The sequence below is a fragment of the Scophthalmus maximus genome, chromosome 10 (genome assembly GCF_022379125.1).
Source record: "Scophthalmus maximus strain ysfricsl-2021 chromosome 10, ASM2237912v1, whole genome shotgun sequence".
NCBI classification, from domain to species: Eukaryota; Metazoa; Chordata; class Actinopteri; order Pleuronectiformes; family Scophthalmidae; genus Scophthalmus; species Scophthalmus maximus.
The window spans coordinates 13,381,056-13,404,060 of NC_061524.1; the positions used below are offsets into that span (position 1 = coordinate 13,381,056).

The window sequence follows — 23,005 nt, forward strand, 5'->3', positions numbered from 1 at the left end:
GACATTTATTCTCGCACCGCTGCAAATGATGAATACCCTGCCAAAAAGGGCATAAATAAACAAAGCAATTACGCATTTTGTCATCTTTATGTGAATTTTAATTGTTTTTTTCCCCCCTCTTCAAAAATCAGGTGACAGCTTCTCCGATTTGTTCGGTGAAACACAATAGTCAAACCTCGTCTCACATAAAGGAGGTCTTTTGGGTGCCTACGCAGCCCCCGTGACAATACTTGCAATCTCATTCAATTCATCACTCCCCCTTCTATTGTTATTGGTGTTCCATATTCAGCGTTCTATTGCTTATCACCCTGCAGTTATTCATATCAGCCCTTGTGTGCTGATCAAGGAGCAGGGCTTTTTTCACTTGCAGTGAGGCTTCTCTACTTGGTTGTTTTATCTCGGGCGCACGCGTGGAAGAGGGGCCCGAAGGGAGAGAGACAACACTGTCTGCTTCAACTCATCTCGCTGCCTGACACCGAGGTATCGGGCAGCGGCAGGGGACAGAGAATATTTTATCTGACATTGTCACTCTCTGTAGAAACCTCGGGGAGGCCGGGGCTGCTGTGACACACTCGGTGGTCAGCAGCACTGCACATGATTATGAAAGCTCTGCAAGATTGTAAGTCTGTGTTACAGTGGAGCCAGATCTGCATAACAAAACAGTGTGGGCTCTGTATCAAACTGTCCTGCCCTTTAATCCAATTCTAAGCTGCAGAAATTGAATTATAGAAAGAAAACTTTTTTTAGAGGAGTCAACTTGCTTTTGCAAATCACTAATCAAAATGCTTGTCTTTTCCCCCAGGCCGGTCTATGTTGAACAGCATCTCATGAACTACGATGCGACGTCTTTCCCCCTCCCATTCGCCAGACTACAAAAGTTGGGTTCGAGAGACCTTGATTGAATCGGATTGAATCGAGGAAACATGGGAGCATCGTTGTTTCGCCTGTTCGCCGTCTTTGTGGCTGTCTGCATGATCCACTGTCAAACGGTGTGCAACCCGCGAGCGTCACTTGAATGGCACCCCAAACAACAAACAGTCCAAGTGAACTGGTCTCTCCGAGGAGACATCTGCAGAAGCACTCCCGCGTGTTGGGACTCTCAGGGGAGCGATGACTCGAGCGGGCACCGCCCTATCTTCCCGCAGATGTGTCCACTTCAGCTGCAACACGGAGACAAACTGCTGGTGTCCGCCGACGAATCCCTGAGGTCGTACGGCGTCAGACTCCTCAACGTCTCAGAGCGCAACTTTGAGAGCTGCTCCGCGGATGGACGGACAGCCGATCAGTTCCTTTCCCCCCACAATATAAACGAAAGCGCGCAAGTGGAGGCCAAGTGGCTCGTCCCCGGGCGCCATTACTTCATCGCTCTGCACGAGGGCGACGCGCAGCTGTGCAAGCTTGGCCTGAGGCTCAATGTGTCCGTTAAAGCGCAACTTTGTCGGGGCTCTCCTCTGCTGCGACTTTGTTCTGGGAACGGTGTTTGTCAAACAGACCTCTGGGAAGGTGCATACCACTGTCACTGCCACCAACGCTATTCTGGGAGGTTTTGTGAAAAGTTTGATGCCTGTATGGATAACCCGTGCGAAAACAAAGGAGTCTGTTTGAGCAATGAATCCACAGATCCGATGCACCGAACATATAAATGTCTTTGTCCTCCACATTTCACAGGTAAGGAGAGAACCCACCGACGGCGTTCGTTGAGCGAGCTGTCACAACTTATTTCGATTAGAACAGGATCAAAAAACTACTGTCACACTTCATTGAGTTTCATCTTTGTTGTGCAATTACTTTAAATGAGTTGTTATTTGATGTACCGTGTTATGACTGCGAATCCATCTCTATATTTTCAATCCATTTTTGTATATTTTGTTAACTCTGATTGATGCCTTTGCACAGTTTCACTCTGTTTCAGTTTTACTCGGGGGGGGGGGGTTGAAAAGTTGGTCTGTTTCCACTTTAAAACTGAATCAAGATGCCTTCTTAATTATATATTTATTGGACACATCAAATTAATGTTATTCAGCAAATGGTCCGACACTCAAACATAATGCAAACACAATTAATATTAAAACAGCTCGCATTCCAAATGACTTCTTTCTTAATCTCTCCCTGCAGCAGTACTATGCACAGCAATAGTTGAATTTTTTGTTTATTTAATCAGAAATTTAAATACATTTCAATGGCGGTCTGTTCCTGCACACAAACTTCAATCCGAGCATCTCTTCTCCTCCGTGTGTTTTTTGTGTTTCAACTGACTCACTATCTGTTTCAGGTGTTAACTGCTCTGAAGTCATCGGGAGGCAAAACTGTGACAGAGTTTGTGAAAACGGGACATGCGTTCGAGCATCGCCCGTGTCTTTCAAATGCGTCTGTGACACGGGAGTCTCGGGTAAGTAGCTCTTATTCAGCTGATCTGGATCGTCTGTTGCTATGTGACGATGAAAACCCAAACGTTCAATGTTCTCACATGGATTTGATCCCCGACAGACAAATTGTACACGGATGGTCAGTTTCCCCTAAAGCTGAACACCAAAGGTTCAGTGAAAAAGAGATGTTGCCGCATCAGCACTTCCAAATGCAGAACCGTGTCACTTACCTCAAAGGGGCCAAACTATTTTCAGGGAGGGCGAAAATGCAAAGCAACAAAAGCCAATCGCCTCCTGGGCTTTAAACCTAACCCCCCTCAATGTCGTAATATAGGAAGCGGCCACTTCAAATCAAACACCACATGTTACGACCAGTGGCATGCGGTTGTAAAAAGCCAGGGCTAAACTGATGGCTAACTGAGCATGTCACAGTTGCTTTACAGCAATCGATTAAAGTATAATTTATTGTTTATTGTTTCTCCGGAGCATATTAAATCAAAACTTTGACACTGGCCAGCTTCTGTGAGCCTGTTGGAAAAAAAAAAACCTAAGGCATGGCAAAAAGACACAAACATTAATGCTTCATTGTGTTTCAAGTATTTAATGTTCCAAAATTCTGTTTGAATAATTGTGCGTTAGGCTCATGGTTTGTTCAGCTTACCCACCTTTAGAAACATATTTTTCACTGGCAGACACATTATGCTCCCTGCAAATTGCTGAAGGATCACGTACAAGCGTTGGCACTCGCGGCGAGCTTGTTTGTGAGACATTATCGCTTCGCCCAGTATTTAGGTAATGAGTCTCACCGACGTACAGTTGGGTTAATGAGTATCACACACGAATGGGCGACAGGACCTGGATACTCCTCCGGGCTGCCCTGAAGATGACTGTCTGCTGTAAAAACAAGCCTGCGGTGAACTTTCCAGGGGGTAAGAAACTCCAGGTGGGTCCCCGCACTGATTCATTGTTTTGTTTGGAGCACACTTTGTCCTGGCAGCATTCTTGAAGTGTCACAGCTTTGCCTTTCAAGTCCAGCCCATGCTTTCAGCTTATTATTTTGGAGATGTGGTTTCAAGGTTACTTCCAGCGCGGCCTGGCATCACTTCTTACAAGAGCAGATTAAGGCCATACAGAAGAAGAAGAGATTTTTTTCTTCTTTCTAGCTTGTATTCAGTATAGGGAGTATAGAGCGGCGTTAGACATTTCAGAGAACGTATTGTACCATTTAAATTAGAAGATTAAAATTAAATATCTGAATCTTTGAAAGGGAACAATATTGCTTTGCCTTTATCCTCATGTCAAATGCGTTCGGAATTGAATAAACCATGATCGAGAACATATATCACCTTCAACAAAGAGTTCATGTGTGTTGGTTAACATTGAATTACCGTATAACATGTCATAGCGATCTCACAAGAACTTTGATAGGTTTTTTTTACCTCATTTATTAAATCCATCCTTTTTTTCTCTCGTGGAATTTTATAATCTGTCAAGATTTAAATGTCTTTCATGGCCCAAAAATAAAGATAAACCATGCATTTCTTGATGGACTTTTTAAGGTGAGCTGACCCAACATAAGCAGGAAATAAAGGCAGATGAATAACTGAATCACAAACGTGACCTTTGGTAAAACCCAAGCAATAGTCATGGTAAAAATGTCAGAGATGGATAAGTCACACAATTCAATCGCACGCGTCCTTCTGCCTTTGCAGCTTTTTATCTAATTTGCTTTAATTGCCGCCGCTGCCCTCTCAGGTAAAGCGGACTCCACTGGGTGCTTTCGCATAGTCATGGTGTCCTCCCGTCCCATCAGCTTCTTGGGAGTTCTGTGGACCTCGCGCTTCCTCCACCTCCCTGCTGCAGTTGCCTCATTAATCAACTGGAAGTTAGAGGCTGCTCCAGCGCTGGCTGCCCTCATAGGCCAAAGTCTATGCGCACAGAATAATGAGCCAAACTCATGGGACGTTTCAAATGAGATTTTCTTTTGATTTGACTCGCCTCTGCAGTACCTCCCGGGTATTTGTGGCCAAGTATTACCATCTTTATGGGGCCATTTCCATTTGGTATGAGGTGTTAATTGTTTTTGCAATCTTGTTCGTAGTGATATCATTTTTTTTTAAGTTAAATTCGAACCATTGCCCCTTTTAAACTATTTAATATACTGACACAATGTTGTTTCTTTATGTATATTAGATTGCTGCCGTTCATAATCACTGTGATTATAGGGGGTGCCAGAGATTGAGATCTGGCGTAGACATAAATGGCAGCACAAATACAAATGATGATAAAAACACAGAAATAGATATACCATGCATGGTCTCAACCGAAATGATTACATATTAGAACCTTCTCTCTTGAGTGCAGAGAGTGCCACATCTTATCTGTGTCATAAATAAACATGGCAGATGGAGTTTTTCCTAAATATATATATATATTAGTTTGTGTTGATGCAACTTTTAGTGGACCAGTTACGAAAAAGTAAATTTCTGGTGGAAAATGAGCTGAGGCGAGAGCAGGCCCTGAAGTTGTACACAGTAAGATTGATGCCCGCAGAGGAGGCGATGAGGAGCCTCTGGGACATGAGCACTTGTATCAGCAGGGGGATTGAAGAAAATATGCAAAGAAAGAGTCACTGGAAAGATAAATGTGTAGGCACCTTGTGAAGAACACACAAAAAAATGAAAACCCCTCACAAGGGAATAACATCAAATTTTATTCACCTTGAACTTGGCAGTGAATTCAATCTAATTTTATCCGTTGCATGCGATGCCACTGTGGCGTTACCTTGTCTCTGGTTAAGCGGCTGGTGGTGAAAGTGTTGTGGCGCTGCAGGATTTAGAAAAACGACTGGCCACAGCTTAATTCAGAATGACTTTGTCTGGGAAAATGCTTTCAGTAGGAACCAGGCCAAAGCACGGACTGCTCGGTTCAGTTCAGTGAAAATCGTCCCAGGATATATCTTTTTGATAATTTTTCTTTTAGAATTGTTCTTGTATAGATTGGATATAAAAATGACCTATCACCGTCCGAAATGACTCATTTGTTTGCTATAAACCACGACATACATACATACATACATACATACATACATGCATAGAGTATATGGCCTCTTGTGTATATGTATGTCTGTAATGCTGTGTTCAGGGATCAATTGAGCCATTCATTTGATCACTAGTTTCAATCCGTCCGTCCAATCGTTGCATGTTTGCAGGTGTAGATGGGCGCGCAGTAGACAAGCTCTCAGTCAGACCCCACCCCAATTCTACATCTGGTTGCAAAGCAACCAACATGGCGCCGGTCAAAAACTCAAGGCTCCAAAACATAATTTCACAAACCAACGGCTGATGTCACGGTGGGGCTACACGGTGGGGCTTAACCTCAAATTTAACTGATAGCCTCCAGTTTTAAACTTCATGTCTTGAGGAAAACAAACATTAATCTCAGAATTGTTTTTTCTTTCCCGAAGTTTCCAGAGTGACAGAGTGACCATTCTTGGCCACTCTCAATTGCTCAGTTTAGCCAGGCGACCATATAAAAAAAATGAGCCCTGGTTGTTCCAAACTATGATTATAATAATTACTCCAGTAGGTTAGACTTTTCTGTCTCTTGATGTAAATGTAAAAAGAATTGTTTCTTTTCTGATTATTTATAATTGGTGTGGCTGGTTGCTGTTGATTTGATGTTATCTAAAGTTAGCAATTATGCAAAGAGGAAATTCTGACAGAAATGACATCATGTACAGTTGCCTCCAGTTTAATTGTGAGAATATTTTCTAAAATTGTATACATGCATAATGACAGGGGAGTGCACCCGCCTCTATCCTGTGTAATTATTAATATAACGCGTCAATCACCCTCGTCCTCCATGGAATATAAGTCGTGTCAATCATGTCAGTCACATCTTTTCAGGCATAAACTCGCTCTAATGATACTGAAGCAGGTTCACACATGTTACTTTCCACTTAAGCAACTTGCTGTTTAATGGATGTGTGCGCATTCTGTGATGGGCAGCTCTCATACTCGTCATATCTTGTGAAAGTAAATGTATTTCCCACAGTCTGGTGAAAGTGCCGCAGTGTCGTGTTGTCTGTCTTGTAGGCCCACCTTGTGAGAAGAAGAAAGCCACCTGTCATCAGAACCCGTGCAGAAATGGTGGCCTATGTGACGAGAGCCCTGGAGGATTCGTCTGCCGTTGTCCAGAAAGATTCGGGGGCCTCTACTGTGAATCCATATTTGACTTGGACTGCATGTCATACGCATGTCAGGAGGAGCACATTTGTACTGCAGGGGAGCGTGTGAGGACTTAATTTCCCTTATTTGTTTCTTTCATCTCACTGGGATATAAACAAGAAATGGCACATGGAAATTAATATAGTGTCATAAAACAAGATCAAATTGCTTCATTCTGAAGGCAGCGATAGCAATTAATATTTCCCCCATGACGATGAGCTTAGGGAAAAGAGTGTTTGCCTACTCAAGCATTTTGATTGAATGTCCCGGCGCATATTTAAGTGCCAGTTTGAAATGGCTCTCATCAAAAGCATTTGTAATTGGATGCCTGCTGTAATTTTCACCTTTCACTGGAAATGTTATTGTGGCCAGTGCATTCTGCAGAGGCAGTCATGTTTCTAATGTTCCAGAGGATACACGAGAGAAAATGCAGTAATGGTCTAATTGTCTCGCTGTGACCTTTGTTTTGTTCATTAGAGTTTGCCAAGTGCACTACACATTTTCACAACCCACCTAAGAATACAGTAGAGTAGGCTTAAAGGGACATTCATCAAAAATAATGCCTGACAGTGCTGCTGCTCGACAAACATTGTTTTCAGAGGAATTTAATATGGAATTCAAATCCTTTTACCTTTGAATTATGAGAACATTAGCGTTTATTAGTCTCTTGTAATATCCATTAATCGTGTAGGCATATTCTATCATTTATTATTTATTCTCTTACTTAAATTTGACTTTATAGATGTACATACATCAGTAACAAATAAAAATATTATCTTATATCTTATCTTATCTTATCTTATCAATAGGAGTCAATTATTTTGTCAATATTGTCATTTTCCTTTAGTGTAGTCTTACCCTGTTTTCGCTTTGCCTCTGCATGCAGGCCTCTGAATGTGTCTGTGCAGATGGTGGTGCGGCCCCGGGATGCAGCAGGCAGCGGAACGCGTGCAGCCCATCACCGTGTCTCAACAATGGCACCTGCGTGTCCAGGGGAAATGATTACGTCTGCAGGTGAAAACACATAGAGGATCTCATAGAGGCCACTCTCGTAGTCCCCTTCTTTTAGGATTGTGAATGTGTGCGTCCCAATGTGGGTGAATAAAAAGGGTTCTTTTATTCTCTTTTCACCTTTAACTAGGATTTACATTTCACTCAAAAAGCTCTCACAAATGCCCTTCGAGCAGAGTTCAAGCCACAAGTTTGGACTGGTAGTTCAATATTTCTTGTATTATAAGCCACTCCCACCTAAAGTGACCATCTACAAATAAGTCCTCTGATTTTTTAACCTAAAAAGTCACTTGTGCCATTCTGCAAAGCAGTTCTTGTCTGCAGTGACAAAGAGGAGTGTCAGTAGTAGAAGGAGTAGTAAACAGGAGGAGTGAGAGGTCCTATTTTCAGTGTAAAATCTTTGTTTTTTTCGACCTGTCGACAACACAGCGTCTGATTGGTCAAAGTCTGATTGGTCAAAGTGGATTCAAACGTGGAGGCTGGAAGTCCGCTAGCAACAACTCGAGCCTTTTACGACTTGAAAAACGGGAATAAAATGATCATCTAAGTCATTCAATGTTGGATTTATCATCGTGGACATGTTGTACAAGCCACTGAAGTCCCTGGGAGGTTAAAAGTGAAAGATGGACTAAGGAGTTAAGTTTTGGTTTTGAGGTGGGACTTTGTTTGTGCTCGTGCTGCTAGTCTTTTTTTAAAATCCAAACTGAAGTTGTAGAATCATAGAAATACCTTGAAATAAGGCTTTTTGATAGTATAATTTAGAACCATCCCTGTGAAAAAAACTTTCTCGGACAAAAAATACAAATGTTATTGTTGACTCACTGTTTTTTTAAGGCTCTTCTTTTAAATGTATCTGCCTTAAATCCAGTTATTGTACTGAACCGGATCACAAGACTGATGAGTTTCAAGTCAACACATAAAATCTTATCTTGGCTCCGAGATCTAAATAATATGGAATAGTACCTGCATGTTTTAGATTTTTGATTCTTTCTTAAAAAGCCCTTTTTACTTTTAGAAGGTAAAGAAATGAAGTGATATTCTCCACATTAGCCAGTGCAATCAGTAAAATAAAGAGAATGAATTATAACTGTGGTTTGCATTTGGAGGTCTAATTTGTGCACCCTATCTTACCCAGGTCTGTATCTGTAAAATGAAGAAAAAAAAATATGGCTTGTTAGTGCTCAGTGCTCCAGGGGAATTGATTTTGATGACACCAACCTCCTCCCAACAGATGCCTGAGAGGATTTTCTGGGAAGAATTGTGACGAAATAATTGACTACTGCAGGCTGCTCAATATCAACTGCCTAAATGAGGGATTGTGCTTGAGTGTAATTGGCGGATATCAGGTAAGTAATTCGATGTTTCCGTCTTAATGAAATACTCTGAAGCCCACAAAATATGACTCACACTGCACCTTAATGGAGGTCACACAATGAACAGGAGGTGAACACATTCGTAAGCAGAGTCGGATACTGTACATACAGTACACACAATACATATTTTCTTTCAGTAGAAATACTTTAAAGTCTTTTTGCAGAAGCTAAACTTATGGTATAATTTGAATTGAATTAAATTAATAAAAAATGGCGATTCCTTTTTCATTATTCCATTCGCTTTGTGTGTGTGTGCTTTATTGTGTAAATATGATACACTAGTAACTGGTTTCACTTTCTTGGTTAGATACTATGAACATATCACAGTGTGCATGATTTGTGCATGTACTTTACATGTTAACATGTCATAGTTTTTAAGACAAAATTTCATCATCTCCTTCAACGTTGATTTTTATGATCGATGCCTGAGCCCTGCAACTACTTTCCACCTTTAGTCTGTAAAGGTCTTTGCATGGGAAAACATGGGAATTTAAAGAAAGAAAACAAAAAAACAAAGAATAACAGTAGTGTCAGTGGTAGAATGTGTCTACACAACAGTAATCCAACTCTAACCCATTAATCATTGTGAGTATGTGGAGTCTTTGCTCTGACGTACAGGTTCTGGCCTAATTTGCCTCCATTGCGCACTCTCCTCAAATGTCTATATTTTTTACAACACCTGAGACCGCTCCGTAATGCCCCATAGCTCCTAATTATTCTCCATCAATCTTATTCCATTAGACCACTGAGAGTGTTGTTAATCTAAAATCCACTTTTAGATGCTTGGATTTGATGTGCCTCCAACCAGGGTCAGACATAATCAGAGTGTTGCTCTCTTCCAATGGGCCATTTCTTCTTTTTTTTTAAATATATTTTTTAAATTATTATTTATTTATAGTTTGATGTGACTTTGCTTTGAGCATGAAGAACCATTGGGGTAGTTCATTAAGGGCAGGCCATTCATTTTATTCCCCCCCTGTCACGAAGATGCTCTTCACAGACTAAAACCAGAGATCCCATTAAGCTGATTTTATTGGTAGATATACAGAGCCGTCCAGCACATTGGATTTGAAATAAAAAAGGAAATGACCAAGGTTAATTAATTAGTGCTGAGTTTCTGCTTAAAAGGGTCAGTTCACCCAAATTAGAAGAAATAAAACATTTTCTTACCTCCAATACCCATAATGGCACAATATCTAACATGTGAATAGATTGATTCATGTCATCTTGTTTCACAATAGCCATTTGTTTTTTGTCTCCACCATAATATAACTTCATATGTGTTCATCTCTGCATTTAGAAATAAATATATATAAAAAAAACTGACAATAGATTCCATTTATACCACTTTTTACACACACAAGAAACTGCCAGAGCAACAAGGACACTTACTGCGTAGTTTCCTTCAAGACAATTTGTAATGTCGTGACTGATGCTGCTCTGCCACTCACCCCCATCATATTGAGGCAGTGGCAGTTTTCTCAGAGGAGTATTCCTCAAAACCTGAGTAAATAAAATACAAACGTGTGCAGATCTGTGTGGGTAAAGGTGAGAAAGTATGGCTTTTTTGTTGTTTTGTTCAACTGACCCTTTTTATTCAAGGGCGTTTACAGCCACATCAGATGAACTGTGTGCAAATTGTTGCCACTTTTATCCATGCTCCTGAGGCTAAAAAGGAATATGAGTCCAACACTGTTTACTCAGTGTGGAGGGGATACTACCAAACACCCTTAAAAATGAATGTCAACAACTTAACCCCCACATTTATTGTTTAATTTGAAATGCAATTTGCTCCGGCAGAGGGAAAAAAAAACAATAAAAAGAAAACATCCAGGTAGTTCTGCTCTAATACACACAACTTTTTTATGATAATATTTTGTTGGTGTGGCTATGAAAGGCCCGATAATACTCTACCACTCATCACTTAAATGTTGTTCTGTTTTCCTGCAGTGTGTTTGTGCCCAAGGATGGATAGGGGAGTTTTGTCAGTATGTAGGCAATGCCTGTCTGATTAAAACGAATGGCTGTTTGAATGGAGCCACATGCATTACAACAAGTCTGCCATCATCTCCCCCAAAGTACACCTGCAAATGCCCGCTCGGCTTCACAGGTAAGATAACTTTGAGTTATTGTCTGTTTTGGCCCTCATTCCATCGTTCTGTGTACTGTTGGCAGGATGTATCGATCGGGACAAACCTTTGTGGGCAGCTTGGTTGACTGAATGATGTGCGACTGACATAGCTTGACAATTACATGCAATTGCCAGAGGTTTGTTTTCTGTCTCGACATTTACAGACTTTGTTTTTGATGTAAACATCGTGTGAATGCGCTGTACATGACCAATGCTTTACGAAGATGTGAGGCCAACACAGGTAGTGAAAGCAGTAGTTTTCTGAATATTTTACTCCTTCAAGACAGTGAGTGTGCACTCTGGATCCAAGACATTTGACACAGGGCTCTCACGCTGAGAACTCTCCATAAATTATAAATGTTTCTATTTTGCCTTTTGTTGGTGTGTAAAGGCAGATGGCATGAAATATTGCTTAAAATCTTGAAACAAGACTTGAGAAACTCACGTATTCCATCAGACATGCATAATTCGTATCTGCTAGAATAAATACACTTATTCTGTGGTCACAAAAATAAAACACTGGTTTCTGATTGGCTGGAAGGTGTCCATTAAAAATTGATGGCATATAAAAAGCTCAGCAAAGGGAATGCAGTCTTTACTGTGATCATGTCCTTGTAGAAACACCTAAAACACTCAAATTTAATCAGAAGCGTTATCAGTTAACTCACTGGTTTGTAGCCAGTTTTATCCACGGTTAGCAAACATTAAGGCCGCATGAACCATTTTGACCATTAGGGGGCAGAAAAATGCCAAAACCAATCCACAGAAATAAACCTTTGTGTTAGCATCTTACAGAGACGTTGCAGCAAACTTGGTGAACGTACGCTCAATTTCTCTGTTGTTTCAGCTCTAGTTCGTTAATTAAAAAAAAAAAAAAAATTGTCCTCCTACATGTTTGACTTTCACTTTGACAGTGGTTGCGCTTCCATGCTAGCTTATCATTTGCCCTTGCACCGGGAGCTTCTGCTTTTTCATTTGAGTGGACACAATAATTGACCTCATTGTTCACATTTTCTGCTCCTCCAGTGTGAAGGTCAAATTAACATAATAAAAACATTTAATTACAGACAATAATGTTGCTATACTTGTATTTGACCACTGTATGTACAATATTAAACATAAATGTCACCATTTGTGCATTATACCGTCTTTTGCCAAGCTAATTAATGAATGCAGTCCATTGGCAGCACACAATTTAGACATTTGTGATAGAATACCAGTTTACAAACTGGACAACCAAACACAAGACACTTAATATAAAGTATAAAGTATAATGCAATATAATTTAGTATTATTGTTAAAAATGATACAAATTAATATTTTTAACAAATATTTAATATCTCCTGGTAGTGTACCCTGTTTCATTTAAGAGCCTGTTTGTTTGGGGAGAGGGCATCACATTGAGGTTTGTTCAACGACCTCTATTGCTGCTGATTGCACATGGGTCATCGGGGCGACACAGAGGGGAGGCCAATCTTTAATCGTCTAGGTTTAGGCCCATACTGCCGAACTGCGAGCATCTTTTATTAATGTTTTCAAAGACTGAATCACAGCCAGCTCAAGGGCTCCTGCTCCATAACTGACCCCTGACCGCCCCGAGGAGGTGGACAGAGAAAATCAGAGGCTCCCTCCAGCGATCGATACATGTATTATTTGTAGTAGTTGTTGATGACTGCATACGCAACCTCAAGAAAGTGCATCTGACGTGGGCTAGAGGCAAAAGACGTTTGATTTGTCGAAACACAGAGACAAAAACAAAAACTAGTGTCCATGATTTATGACACAAATGAATTGTGTTTGAAGTGAAAATAACTTGAAAAAATGGCAACTAGGGGTCAGATTTTTTTTAACAAAGGTCAGCTCTTTTGATGAAGCAATTATATAAATTTTTTCTTACCTTGAAGTTAATTTGCCAGTAGCAGCCTTTCCGGTTTGAGATTTCTGAGGGCCTTCTGTTGATTGCATTTAATCCAAGTGCTGTGGCAAACGGCTTCCTAACTCGCTGCCAACTCGGAACATGGCCGAAACTTGTTAAGATATCTGTGACAACTGTTCCAAAAAACAAGGGGGCAATTGAACAGGAGATCCAAAAACCAAAGCCCTTACATAATATAATATTTAAGAAAAATAAGTGGTACTTTAAATGATAGCTTAAGTGATTAACTCATTCGTTGCTCTGCCATTTCACAACATAACAGAAGGTCAATACATTTTTCTTGAGAAATTTGTCTTTGTATTATATTGTACTGTTATATCATAAGCAAATGATCAGTACAATACATTTTGGAAATGTCTCTATTCAAATGTTGTTACATTTTCTAATTTAAATATAGAAATTGTTATAGCACTGCAGCTGGTGATCCTTGCCGAACATTGTTTATACAACAGAAGGGTTATGACGGTACATCACAGCATTGTTCTTCTCTTGTTTTATTGCTTAAACAACTGGTGAATGTGTTATTTTTTTCCCCCTGGTGCACTCAGGCTTTGGTCAATAGCATATTTCCCCATCTAGCCTTAAGTCCTGACACACTCACCTGTCAGTCAGATAAGCCCTTACATAGCACTCCATGAACAAGATTTTTTCCCCCTCTGTTCAAAGCTGAAATCTGTTGCCACTTCAGTAATGGAAAATTGTCTCTTGCACCATGGCAGGTCTTAGTGACTGATGGAATTCATCATTTTCTGGCATCTTGGGATTTTTTGCTTTGGAATTTCCAGCCATGCAGCATAGGAAGGCCAATTTAATTTCAAGCTTTGCCCAGAAACCCCACAGTACTCTATCGTAGATCATAACTCAGGATACATTTAGCACTGGCACACAGGTTTTATTTTGGAAAGGTTTATTTTTCATGGAACAGCAAACTCCACATATGTTTTTGCTGGTCTCGTTCATACACTCTCATTAGCATTTAATTGTGTGCATAATGTAAGATGCATTATACATGTATAATGCTTCCTGTAGTAAAAGCATAGAATTTGAGATCCAGGAGCGTGTTTAAAGGACAAATTGTGAAAGCATTCGTGATTTTTCACCTGAAATGTACATTGTAAGATCTTTGCATTTTAACCTTTATCTGGAAAATACGAACCCCTGCATGGCCTCAAGCAACCTGTTGGTAAATAATGATTGTACACAAGAGCCAGAGAGGTTTTGTCAAAAAATTTAATAGAATCTTCAATTCATATTGACCTTCTGTGTATATATATATGTATTTATTTTGTAATATTTCTAGACTTTTAGGAAACGTCAATCACCATATTTCATAGTATGAATGTTTCATGAAAAGAGGGTACAGTATTACATAATTTATTTTTTTCACAGTTATGAAAGAGTACAGGCATTTCTCAGATATTAGCAGGACAAATGTGTTTAATTTGCTGCCACACGGCATATTTTGCATATAACGACCTGTAGCGACTCCTGTGCAGATGATATCAATCATAGTGTTTGTGCTGTAGCATGAGGTTGCCTCTGTCAAGAAGGGACTTTCACTACGTGTCATCGCTGCTCCGTTATTGATGATGGGACATTTTGAATTAATAACCTGGTGCTGGAAGACACCCACCCCTAGCAGCTGCTGAGGCAGCTGAGCACCAACGCAGTCTCCTATCAAGCAAACTACATCCCCACCTCATTTGCTCAGGACAGGACATGGCTCGTTATTAAGTGTCTATTCTTTTCTGGACTCTGGAATCTCTGTTTGCTTTCCCAGGGGCTCACCTTCTTACAGCATCTTAGTAAAGGAATGTGTGTGGCCTAATTTAGGTTTTTCTGATTAAAAAAATGGATACAACTCTTATATCTGTATGCTACATGTGAAGATTAAAGAAGAAATAGATGCATGCTAATTAGTTAGCTCTACAGATGTTGGAAGGTAGATTTGTTTCCCCGCCCATCCCCCCATATTCTGTTCCAAGCAAATCTATTTGACATACAAATGGTATGATGACATCTGACGCTGGACTTAAAAGCAAAAACGTGTATTTCCCAGAACAATTGCATGTTGTATTTTGACAATGCGATGCACAGGCAATGAAATATGTAGTATGTTGTGACTCGTAAAGAGCTTCACAATGTGAGGATATAGTGATGCAATTCAAATGCAACTAATTGCAGCATGTTTACACCTCTGCTCTCAGGAACAAAGTGCGAGACCGAGATCAACGAGTGCGACTCCAGCCCCTGTCAGCACAACGGCACATGCTCCGACTTGCTGGGACGCTACGAGTGCCAATGTTCAACAGGTACGTTGGACCATGTCCAAAAGCGGGGCTTGTAACACTATTTAAGGGGTATCTGTGTAAGCAGGCGGTACTGCAGGAATTCGGCCTAAGTTCCTCAGCCAGGGCTCCTCCTGCCATCACACTGTCCACTGAAACAAAGGGTGATTAGCCTTTACCAGCAGCGCCCCATGACTGTGACACATCCTGCCAACAGACAATAGGCAAGAGAAGTCAGCATGATTTAATCCATCACATAAAACATATTTACTTATACCCTGATAACTAAAAAGAAACATGTTTAAGAAAAGCACGGTGATTCCTTCTGTTATATAAAGCCATTGATCATAACATCCTCCATTGTGCAGTAGAGGCAACATTATTCACAGTATCAGTTTACAGTCTTGGCCTGTGATTGACAGCTGAGGGGGGGGAAATCACCAAGTTCATTGCCAGAGCTCAATAATGCCACCCAAATTGTGCAAATATTACATTATGAAACTCCCATTATTATAATTGTCCTGTAATTGCTTATTGTGCCTCACCGGCTGAGTCTGAATTTATATTCACTGAATGCAAACTGATAGACCACTTGCGGGAGCTCTCTGATGTTGGCACGGCACAGTTAGTGTGTCTGGAAACGGCTCGTGCCCACTTTACTGGAAGGTTTTACTACACAGTTCAGACCAGAGACACCGTGGCAGAGCATCTTTGTGCCCAGGTGATGTTTTTTCCCCGCAATATTTTCTTTTTCACTGTTGTTCTCAGCAGATGATTTTTTAGGGAAATGTAATGATTATGGTAATGGTGCATAATGTTTGTGCTCCCTCTTGACAATGCCAGCATTAATGACGCTTTTGCTTCATCGGCTGCTGAAAGAAAGGCACATTCGAGTCACTAGTTAAGGTGGCATTCATCGGTGGCATTGTATTTACATCAAATTAATAAAAAATTGCGTCAGCCCAGTGTCCATAGTAAGATTGTGAATTAATTGTAATGATCCATCCGTCGATCCATCTTCTGTACCACTTGTTTTGATCTGGGTTTGAGGGAGGCGGGATACTCTTCCAGCATGCATTGGGCGAGATACGGGGCACTCCCCGGACAGGTTGCCAGTCCAACTCATGGCTAACACATTGACAGAAAAACAAAGTCAAACCTACAGGGAATTTAGAGTTTCCAGTTCACTTATCTAGCATGTCTTTGATCTCGGTGAGGAAACCGGAGGAAATCTTTGTAGACACTGTGAGATCTTTGGAAGACCAGCAGGTTGAAACCCATGGAGCTTCTGAATAACAATTCACAACGAACAGATAACAGGGAAACTTCACCCTACTTTAGGAATCTACTAAGCAGGAAAAACATTTCATTGGGAGAGCTTTAAGAAAAAAATCAATCCAAACAGTTTTTCTAGAAGATGACCTTTTATACAACAAAAATGTACACGTATGTACATATATGCTGTATGCTTTTCCAATATACCAGATATGATGTAACTGTCCCTTGTGCTTTTTTGGGGGTGAGCATAGTAAGCATTGGAAAAGACGGGGGTGGGCTGATGGCTATGTCAAGGGGGTTACTGAGTGGGAGCCTCCTATCACAGATGTCAAGTTGAATTAAACACCGCAGATGCATCGAGAGTTACCGTGTGCCGCCCCCGTTACACCTGCTCAGAGCATGGGTCAGGGCTGTACCTCATATGCACTGGCCTCACTGTGTGTTTCATACATGTTTCACAAATGTACTCATGATGACTGTGTTTAGGCTCTCACCCCTAATATCAAGAGTGAGCCATGAAAGCAGATTATACAGAGAGAAGAGACTGTTGTTTGACCACTGATTTGACGCAAATATTTGCTTTATCTCCTATGTTTAACACAAGATAGATATCCATACTTTGCACCCAAGCTGTTGCCTTTTCTTTCCAGGCAGGGGCCATTGCTTGCTCTTCTTTAGCTGCCTTCTGAAGCTGCTTTTGCAGCCTGCCATAATCCTTGACCACGGAGCCCTCACTCCCTGAGTAAACTGGTACTAGATGTGGCCAAAGATCCATGGTAACGAAATTCCACCGGGCGCACCGCGGCTTTCCAGCCTTGCTGCTTAATCTCTTCCGTTATCACACTAAATCTTAGCCTCTTCCACTTATATGCCTCGTCTGCTGCACCTTGTCATCGTGGCATGATTTCAACAATATAGGAAAATTGTCTTTGACCACACTTGCGGACCAGAGTACCAAACTAAGCCTCATGACATGATTGAAATACAATTTGTTTATCTTTTAGCTGAGCCTTATACCTGCCGCTCAATATACTTTATTGTAACAACTCAACAATAGATGCGTCCTCATCAACAGTACATGTGTAAAAACACACTAGTGCATTTAAGCCTACGGAATTAGTTTATGTTCCTTTATGGTCAATTCCAAAACTGGTCATGCCAAATCATCTTTGAGAACAAAATATCAGACATTATTTCCAGTAACCCATTAGAATAAGAAGCACAACACTAAAGTTAGCCTATTGAATCTAAATGTAAAATTCAGATTCAGGCTCAAGTAACTGTGGAAAAAAAAAATGAGGGAGTCACAGTGGCACATTGACTATTCTTCAAGACGGGGTCAATCCTCCAGACAACCCACAATTGGCCCAATTGTTGGCCTTGTTTATTAAATTTATCGAAGGGCTGGCCTGGTTCAGAGACATGAATTAGAGATGGGTTCGTGGCATTGATTACAGATCTACTTTCTCATGGTCAAGTCTCGCATCAGTTACATTAACTGTATGAAATCCTCTTTTTCCTGCAGGTTTTCTGGGAGAGAATTGTGAAGTTGACGTTGATGCTTGTGCGTTACCCAACAACACATGTCCACTAAACACTCAGTGTTTGGATCTCCCAGGTGGTCTTGAACACACCTGCCGTGTTCCCTGCCCTCAAAACCTTCAAGTGGGTATAAAAACATATTCATGCACTATTTCTCCTCATCCGTTGTTCTATCCACATGTTTACCGTCCCTCTTTTGTCTTATACATTTCCAAAGAGCTTGCAATCCTCTTGTTTTTCTTAGAGTAATTTCGGTCTAACTGCTACAGCAGTGCTACAACAGTGTTACAACAGCAGAGAACCATAGCAATATGGTTTTCACATATACTATATAGTTTCCACACTCATTTTTGAATAAATTACATATAAGAATGCAGATCTCACATAGAACTCACCTGCTGACACATTAATCATTAACATCTCAGAATTAGCTGTGTGGCCCCTTGGTATAAAAACTAAATCAAACCACGCATGCAAAAAAAAATAAAGTCTCCTAAGGGTTGAAACACTTTGATATGTTTTTTCAAGAAAGTTGCTATTCACAGTAACCTGTGAGAGTTCTCCGAACAACAAACACTGAGAACTTAAGTGAGAAGGTATCCAATATGATTCAGTATTGTATTCATAAAATGTGGGATAATCCGTTGTTGTACACGCGGATAAACATAAGCACAAATCCCACAGGGAGATTGACAGCAAATGCGATAATCCATAAACACAGCAATCAGCTGGTGCCGAAGCTGTAGAGTTCATCTGTTCACCTGGGAAGAAAGAAAGTGTTACGTTTTTTGACTAACATGGGAATTCACTGCTCCCTTGTGAGTTTAATCAAGTGGCGGATTCTGACCTCACACCTGACTCTGAATACCAAAACACCTGGCAAGGGACAATGTGGCGTAAGTATACAGTGTACTCACAGTACACTGTATGCTGCATATTCAAATAAGGCAGCATACCGTGTGTTTTTTTATATCTTGAATGTGGTTGCACATCTTCTAGGATTTTTGAGCACACGATACTCTTTGTATGGATGAATCGGTCCTCTGCATTTAAAAAAAAAAATAAACAAGGAAGCTGCTTCAGATGACAGATGGAGATGATCACTCACTGTGGAGCAAAGCTTGTGCTGGCCCCCTTACAGAAATTCCATGATGTCTGCATTATACGCCTTCCCACAAGCCAGCTCTTCCTCTGCCCCTTTGTTTCCCCTGTGCTATATATACACACACACATGTAGCAGCTACAGGCATGTCCCTTTGTTGCTGGGAACTCTTGGGAGGTTTAGCCCTCAATGACCATTGATCTTGTCTTGTAAGACACAATGTCGTGGAATACTGAGCGAATCTAGCGCAAAGCATAAATTGGTATTCAGGAATGTGTCAAGTGGCCGTAATGAAGCTCATTTTAAGCCAGGCAGAAAAAGAAATGGTTAAGACGCCCGCGTTGTGAAATGATGGTTATGTTTTTGGACCGGAATGTGCTCAGTCCAATCCCAGATATTACCACACAATATGAGGCAATTTTGCTTCCGCACACGGAGCAGCGTATCTCTCATCTCATGCTGTATGTATCTAACAGCTCTATCCTCCTCTATCTACAGCCTTGTGCCAACGGAGGACGCTGTGTCTTGAATGAGGCCGGCGGCTACGCCTGTATCTGTATGCCTGGTTGGTCCGGTCACAACTGCCATATAAATGTCAATGATTGTGTTCAACATTGGTGTCAAAATGGAGCCACTTGTGTGGATGAGATTGATGGCTACAGGTGAGTGTTGAAATCTCGATTAGCTTCGGGGCTATTCGGGCACCGGAATGTCAGCGGCTGTAAAAGCCGTGGCATTTACTGGCCTCCTCCTTCAGGGTTCAAAGAATTCTTCTCACTCTGTACAGTATTAAGAGCTTCTCTTTAATTTGTTGTCAGGTGCCTTTGTCCCCGAGGATACACTGGCGCTCGCTGTGAAGAGGACATTGATTACTGTGTCGGCCACCGCTGCTCCGAACACGGCGTTTGCCTGGACCAGCAGCATAACTTCACCTGCCGCTGCATGCTGGGATTCGAGGGGTCGCTCTGCGAACTGGAGACAAATGAGTGCAGCGGCTTCCCATGTGCGAGGGGCGCCACCTGCGTGGACCATATCAGTGATTATCAGTGCCACTGTCCCCCTGGGTTTGAGGGTACGGGACCAACTGATGCAAAATGATGAGAGCCTGTTTGCAGAATTTAGCATGGCCAGTCAACCTTTAGAAGGTTTCGGTGTTCACATGAACCGAAATATGTAGCATTCACTTTTGACAGGAAGTGTCCAGTGGTCAGGGCAAATATACAGGCTTGAAGTATATATGGAAAATTTAAATAACTTTAGATATTGGTCATGTGATTTAGAATTGTACAATTTTCACATCATTCTCCGGTAAAAGTACATCGAAACATTTTGATCAAATGCATAAAATGTGTGCAATGTTTAACAGGTGGTTAAAGTTACCTGTTAAACTCTTACATAGCTGATCTCATGATTATTTTTAAGCCTGCACTTCAAAATCTTCAAACCACTTATACTGGTAAATGCACCAAAATTACCTGGTATTAGATAGTTACATTTTTTTCAGGATATTAGCTTTAATATATTTGAAACAATAAATTTCTTAGTCATATGGCGCAGTGTGACCACCAGCCATTGCATAGAAAATCTCAAAAAAAATGTAACGTGTTAGCAGGTAAATAAATGAATATTGGCTGGCATGAGGAGCTGGCCTTCAGTATCATACAAGTCAGAGTGTGTAGTATAAAGTGTGTGTTGTACAGTATATTTAGGCTGGAGGTACTATACAGTCAGCGGCTACCTTAATTATGTGAGTTTCTTCCAGTGCACGATTAACAGTACTTGCCAGTGTATTGGGGTCATGGTGGCAAACGTACAATTACCTTTGGGTGTAGACAGCATTGCAAATTGTACACTAGTGCCTGGGGATGTCGGGCAGGCGGCTCATAGAGAACTAAGAGGGTCTGTAATATCGCCAGAGGGCAGACCTAGTGGAGCTTTAAATTTGCCAGTAAAATCTTAAATCAATTCCATACGTAATTCTTGCCCAGAGGACACTAAAATTGAAGTCACACCGTTTATGCACACTGTACATACAAGATACAAACAGGCTGCACACACATAATCGTTCCATCACATTGTGAGCCAGTGGAATCAGGGGCAATCGGCTGCCTCATGAAATTCTGCCATGTCTTCAATAAACCAGATGTGGCTCACTGTTAAGAAAATAAACTGGCATTTCTACTGCACATGTTCTGAATGTTGATGTTCATATTGAAGCTTCATTCTTATCTTAGGGTAATCAATCAGCTACATATTTTAGTAGAAACCTATTTTAAACTGCATCTGCTGTGACATTAAGTAGAGTGTATTTGTTTCTCTCTTTCTCCTGCAGGAAGAACCTGCTCGGAGAATGTAAATGATTGCTGGTCGCAGCCTTGTCTAAACGGAGGCTTGTGTATGGATCTGATAAATGACTACATTTGTCATTGTCCCCTTGGTAAGTAACAGCTACTTGCGTATTATTGAGCATGTTTACAAAAATATCATGCTATTAATTTACTGTACTACTGTACCCTGGGAATATGTGGAAAGTTGCATTTCTCATACATTTACATAAAGACTCATGTTTCCTGCTTCCATTTTTCACTTTTTTGTTTAAGATGCACCTCCAAAGACAGGAATTATCAAGTACAGTAGTCTTATAAGTTTGAATGCAGGTTAGAAGCTGGTTGAAAAGCACAAAGCACACAAAAGCGCAAAGTAAATAGAAGTAATACTGTATTTTGGAAAGGCATAAAGAAGAAAAAGGTTTTTCACATTTTAGTTTCTGGCGTCAAGGTTAAAATGAATGTGAGCAGACCTGTGAAGAAAACAACAATTCTTTTTCTGTCCTGCGAGGCACTGATGCTTCTAAACGTCCCTAATTCAACTCTGATTTAGTTTTCAGCATCGTCATCTAATCAAGTGACAACCTGTTTTACAAATTTATTTATGTTTGACATTTTCTAACACATGCTCCAGAAAGGATCCATAATCAGTCCATAATGGAGGGAGGTCTTGTGCAGCTGATTTTACTATGCCCTCTGGTAATAAAATACTTAATCACCACTTGATTACAAGTCAGAATGCCGCAGCCATAGCGCTTGGCATTGCAAGCCCAATGTCACATTCGGTGGTAAACAGCCACAGTCCTGAGAACAGGACTTCCGGGCAAATATTTGAAAAATGAAAACAGAAGTTGACAGGATACGAAATACAATCTGGGATTGGCCAATTTCTCAAGGTAGTTCACAAAGGGAGAAGAACTGCACAGGTTATTCTGGATGTTTGTGTTTGCAAAAGTCTACCCTCCTGTTTAAGTTCAAGTGGCATTTTTTTTTGTTGTTACTGTGCATTGTGTTTTTAGTCCGCTGTGCCTCCCACTCAGCCGATATGTCTCTGTTCCACTGCACAACAAATCACGAACGTGGGTGCAGTCATTAAAACATTTACTGCCTCGAAACACGTACAGCACCTGTCATATGGTGCTTTTTTTATGAAATTACGGACAAAGCTAATGCATCACGGTAAATAATCTGCTCTTACTATATTCCTGCCTTTTTGCCAAATTCAATTTGGGCAAAAACAGAACACCGGTGTGTCAGTAAAAACCCCATTACCGTTGTAATTCCATTGACAGATTTATAGACAGGTGTCTGTGATCACTTTATCATTCCAGAAATTCAATTAGATAAATGGCCTGTCAGGTTGGCTTCCTTTCCTTACAACCCCCCCCCCCCCCCCACCCCCCCCCCCCCAAAAAAAAAACA

At 40.9% G+C, this 23,005-nt stretch overlaps 1 protein-coding gene across 1 annotated transcript in view; it reads left to right on the forward strand.

Annotated features, from left to right (window-relative positions):
• Positions 1–674: 674 nt before the first annotated feature.
• The window catches only part of eys (eyes shut homolog), a 137,912-nt gene continuing 115,581 nt past the window's right edge, over positions 675–23,005 (forward strand). The window contains exons 1-11 of the mRNA XM_035605482.2: positions 675–1,668; positions 2,273–2,389; positions 6,464–6,660; positions 7,482–7,609; positions 8,838–8,952; positions 10,930–11,089; positions 15,254–15,358; positions 18,138–18,277; positions 19,755–19,918; positions 20,075–20,328; positions 21,589–21,693. Of these exons, the coding sequence (XP_035461375.2) occupies positions 924–1,668; positions 2,273–2,389; positions 6,464–6,660; positions 7,482–7,609; positions 8,838–8,952; positions 10,930–11,089; positions 15,254–15,358; positions 18,138–18,277; positions 19,755–19,918; positions 20,075–20,328; positions 21,589–21,693 (2,230 nt within the window). The 5' untranslated portion in view covers positions 675–923. The remainder of the gene's footprint in view (positions 1,669–2,272; positions 2,390–6,463; positions 6,661–7,481; positions 7,610–8,837; positions 8,953–10,929; positions 11,090–15,253; positions 15,359–18,137; positions 18,278–19,754; positions 19,919–20,074; positions 20,329–21,588; positions 21,694–23,005) is intronic.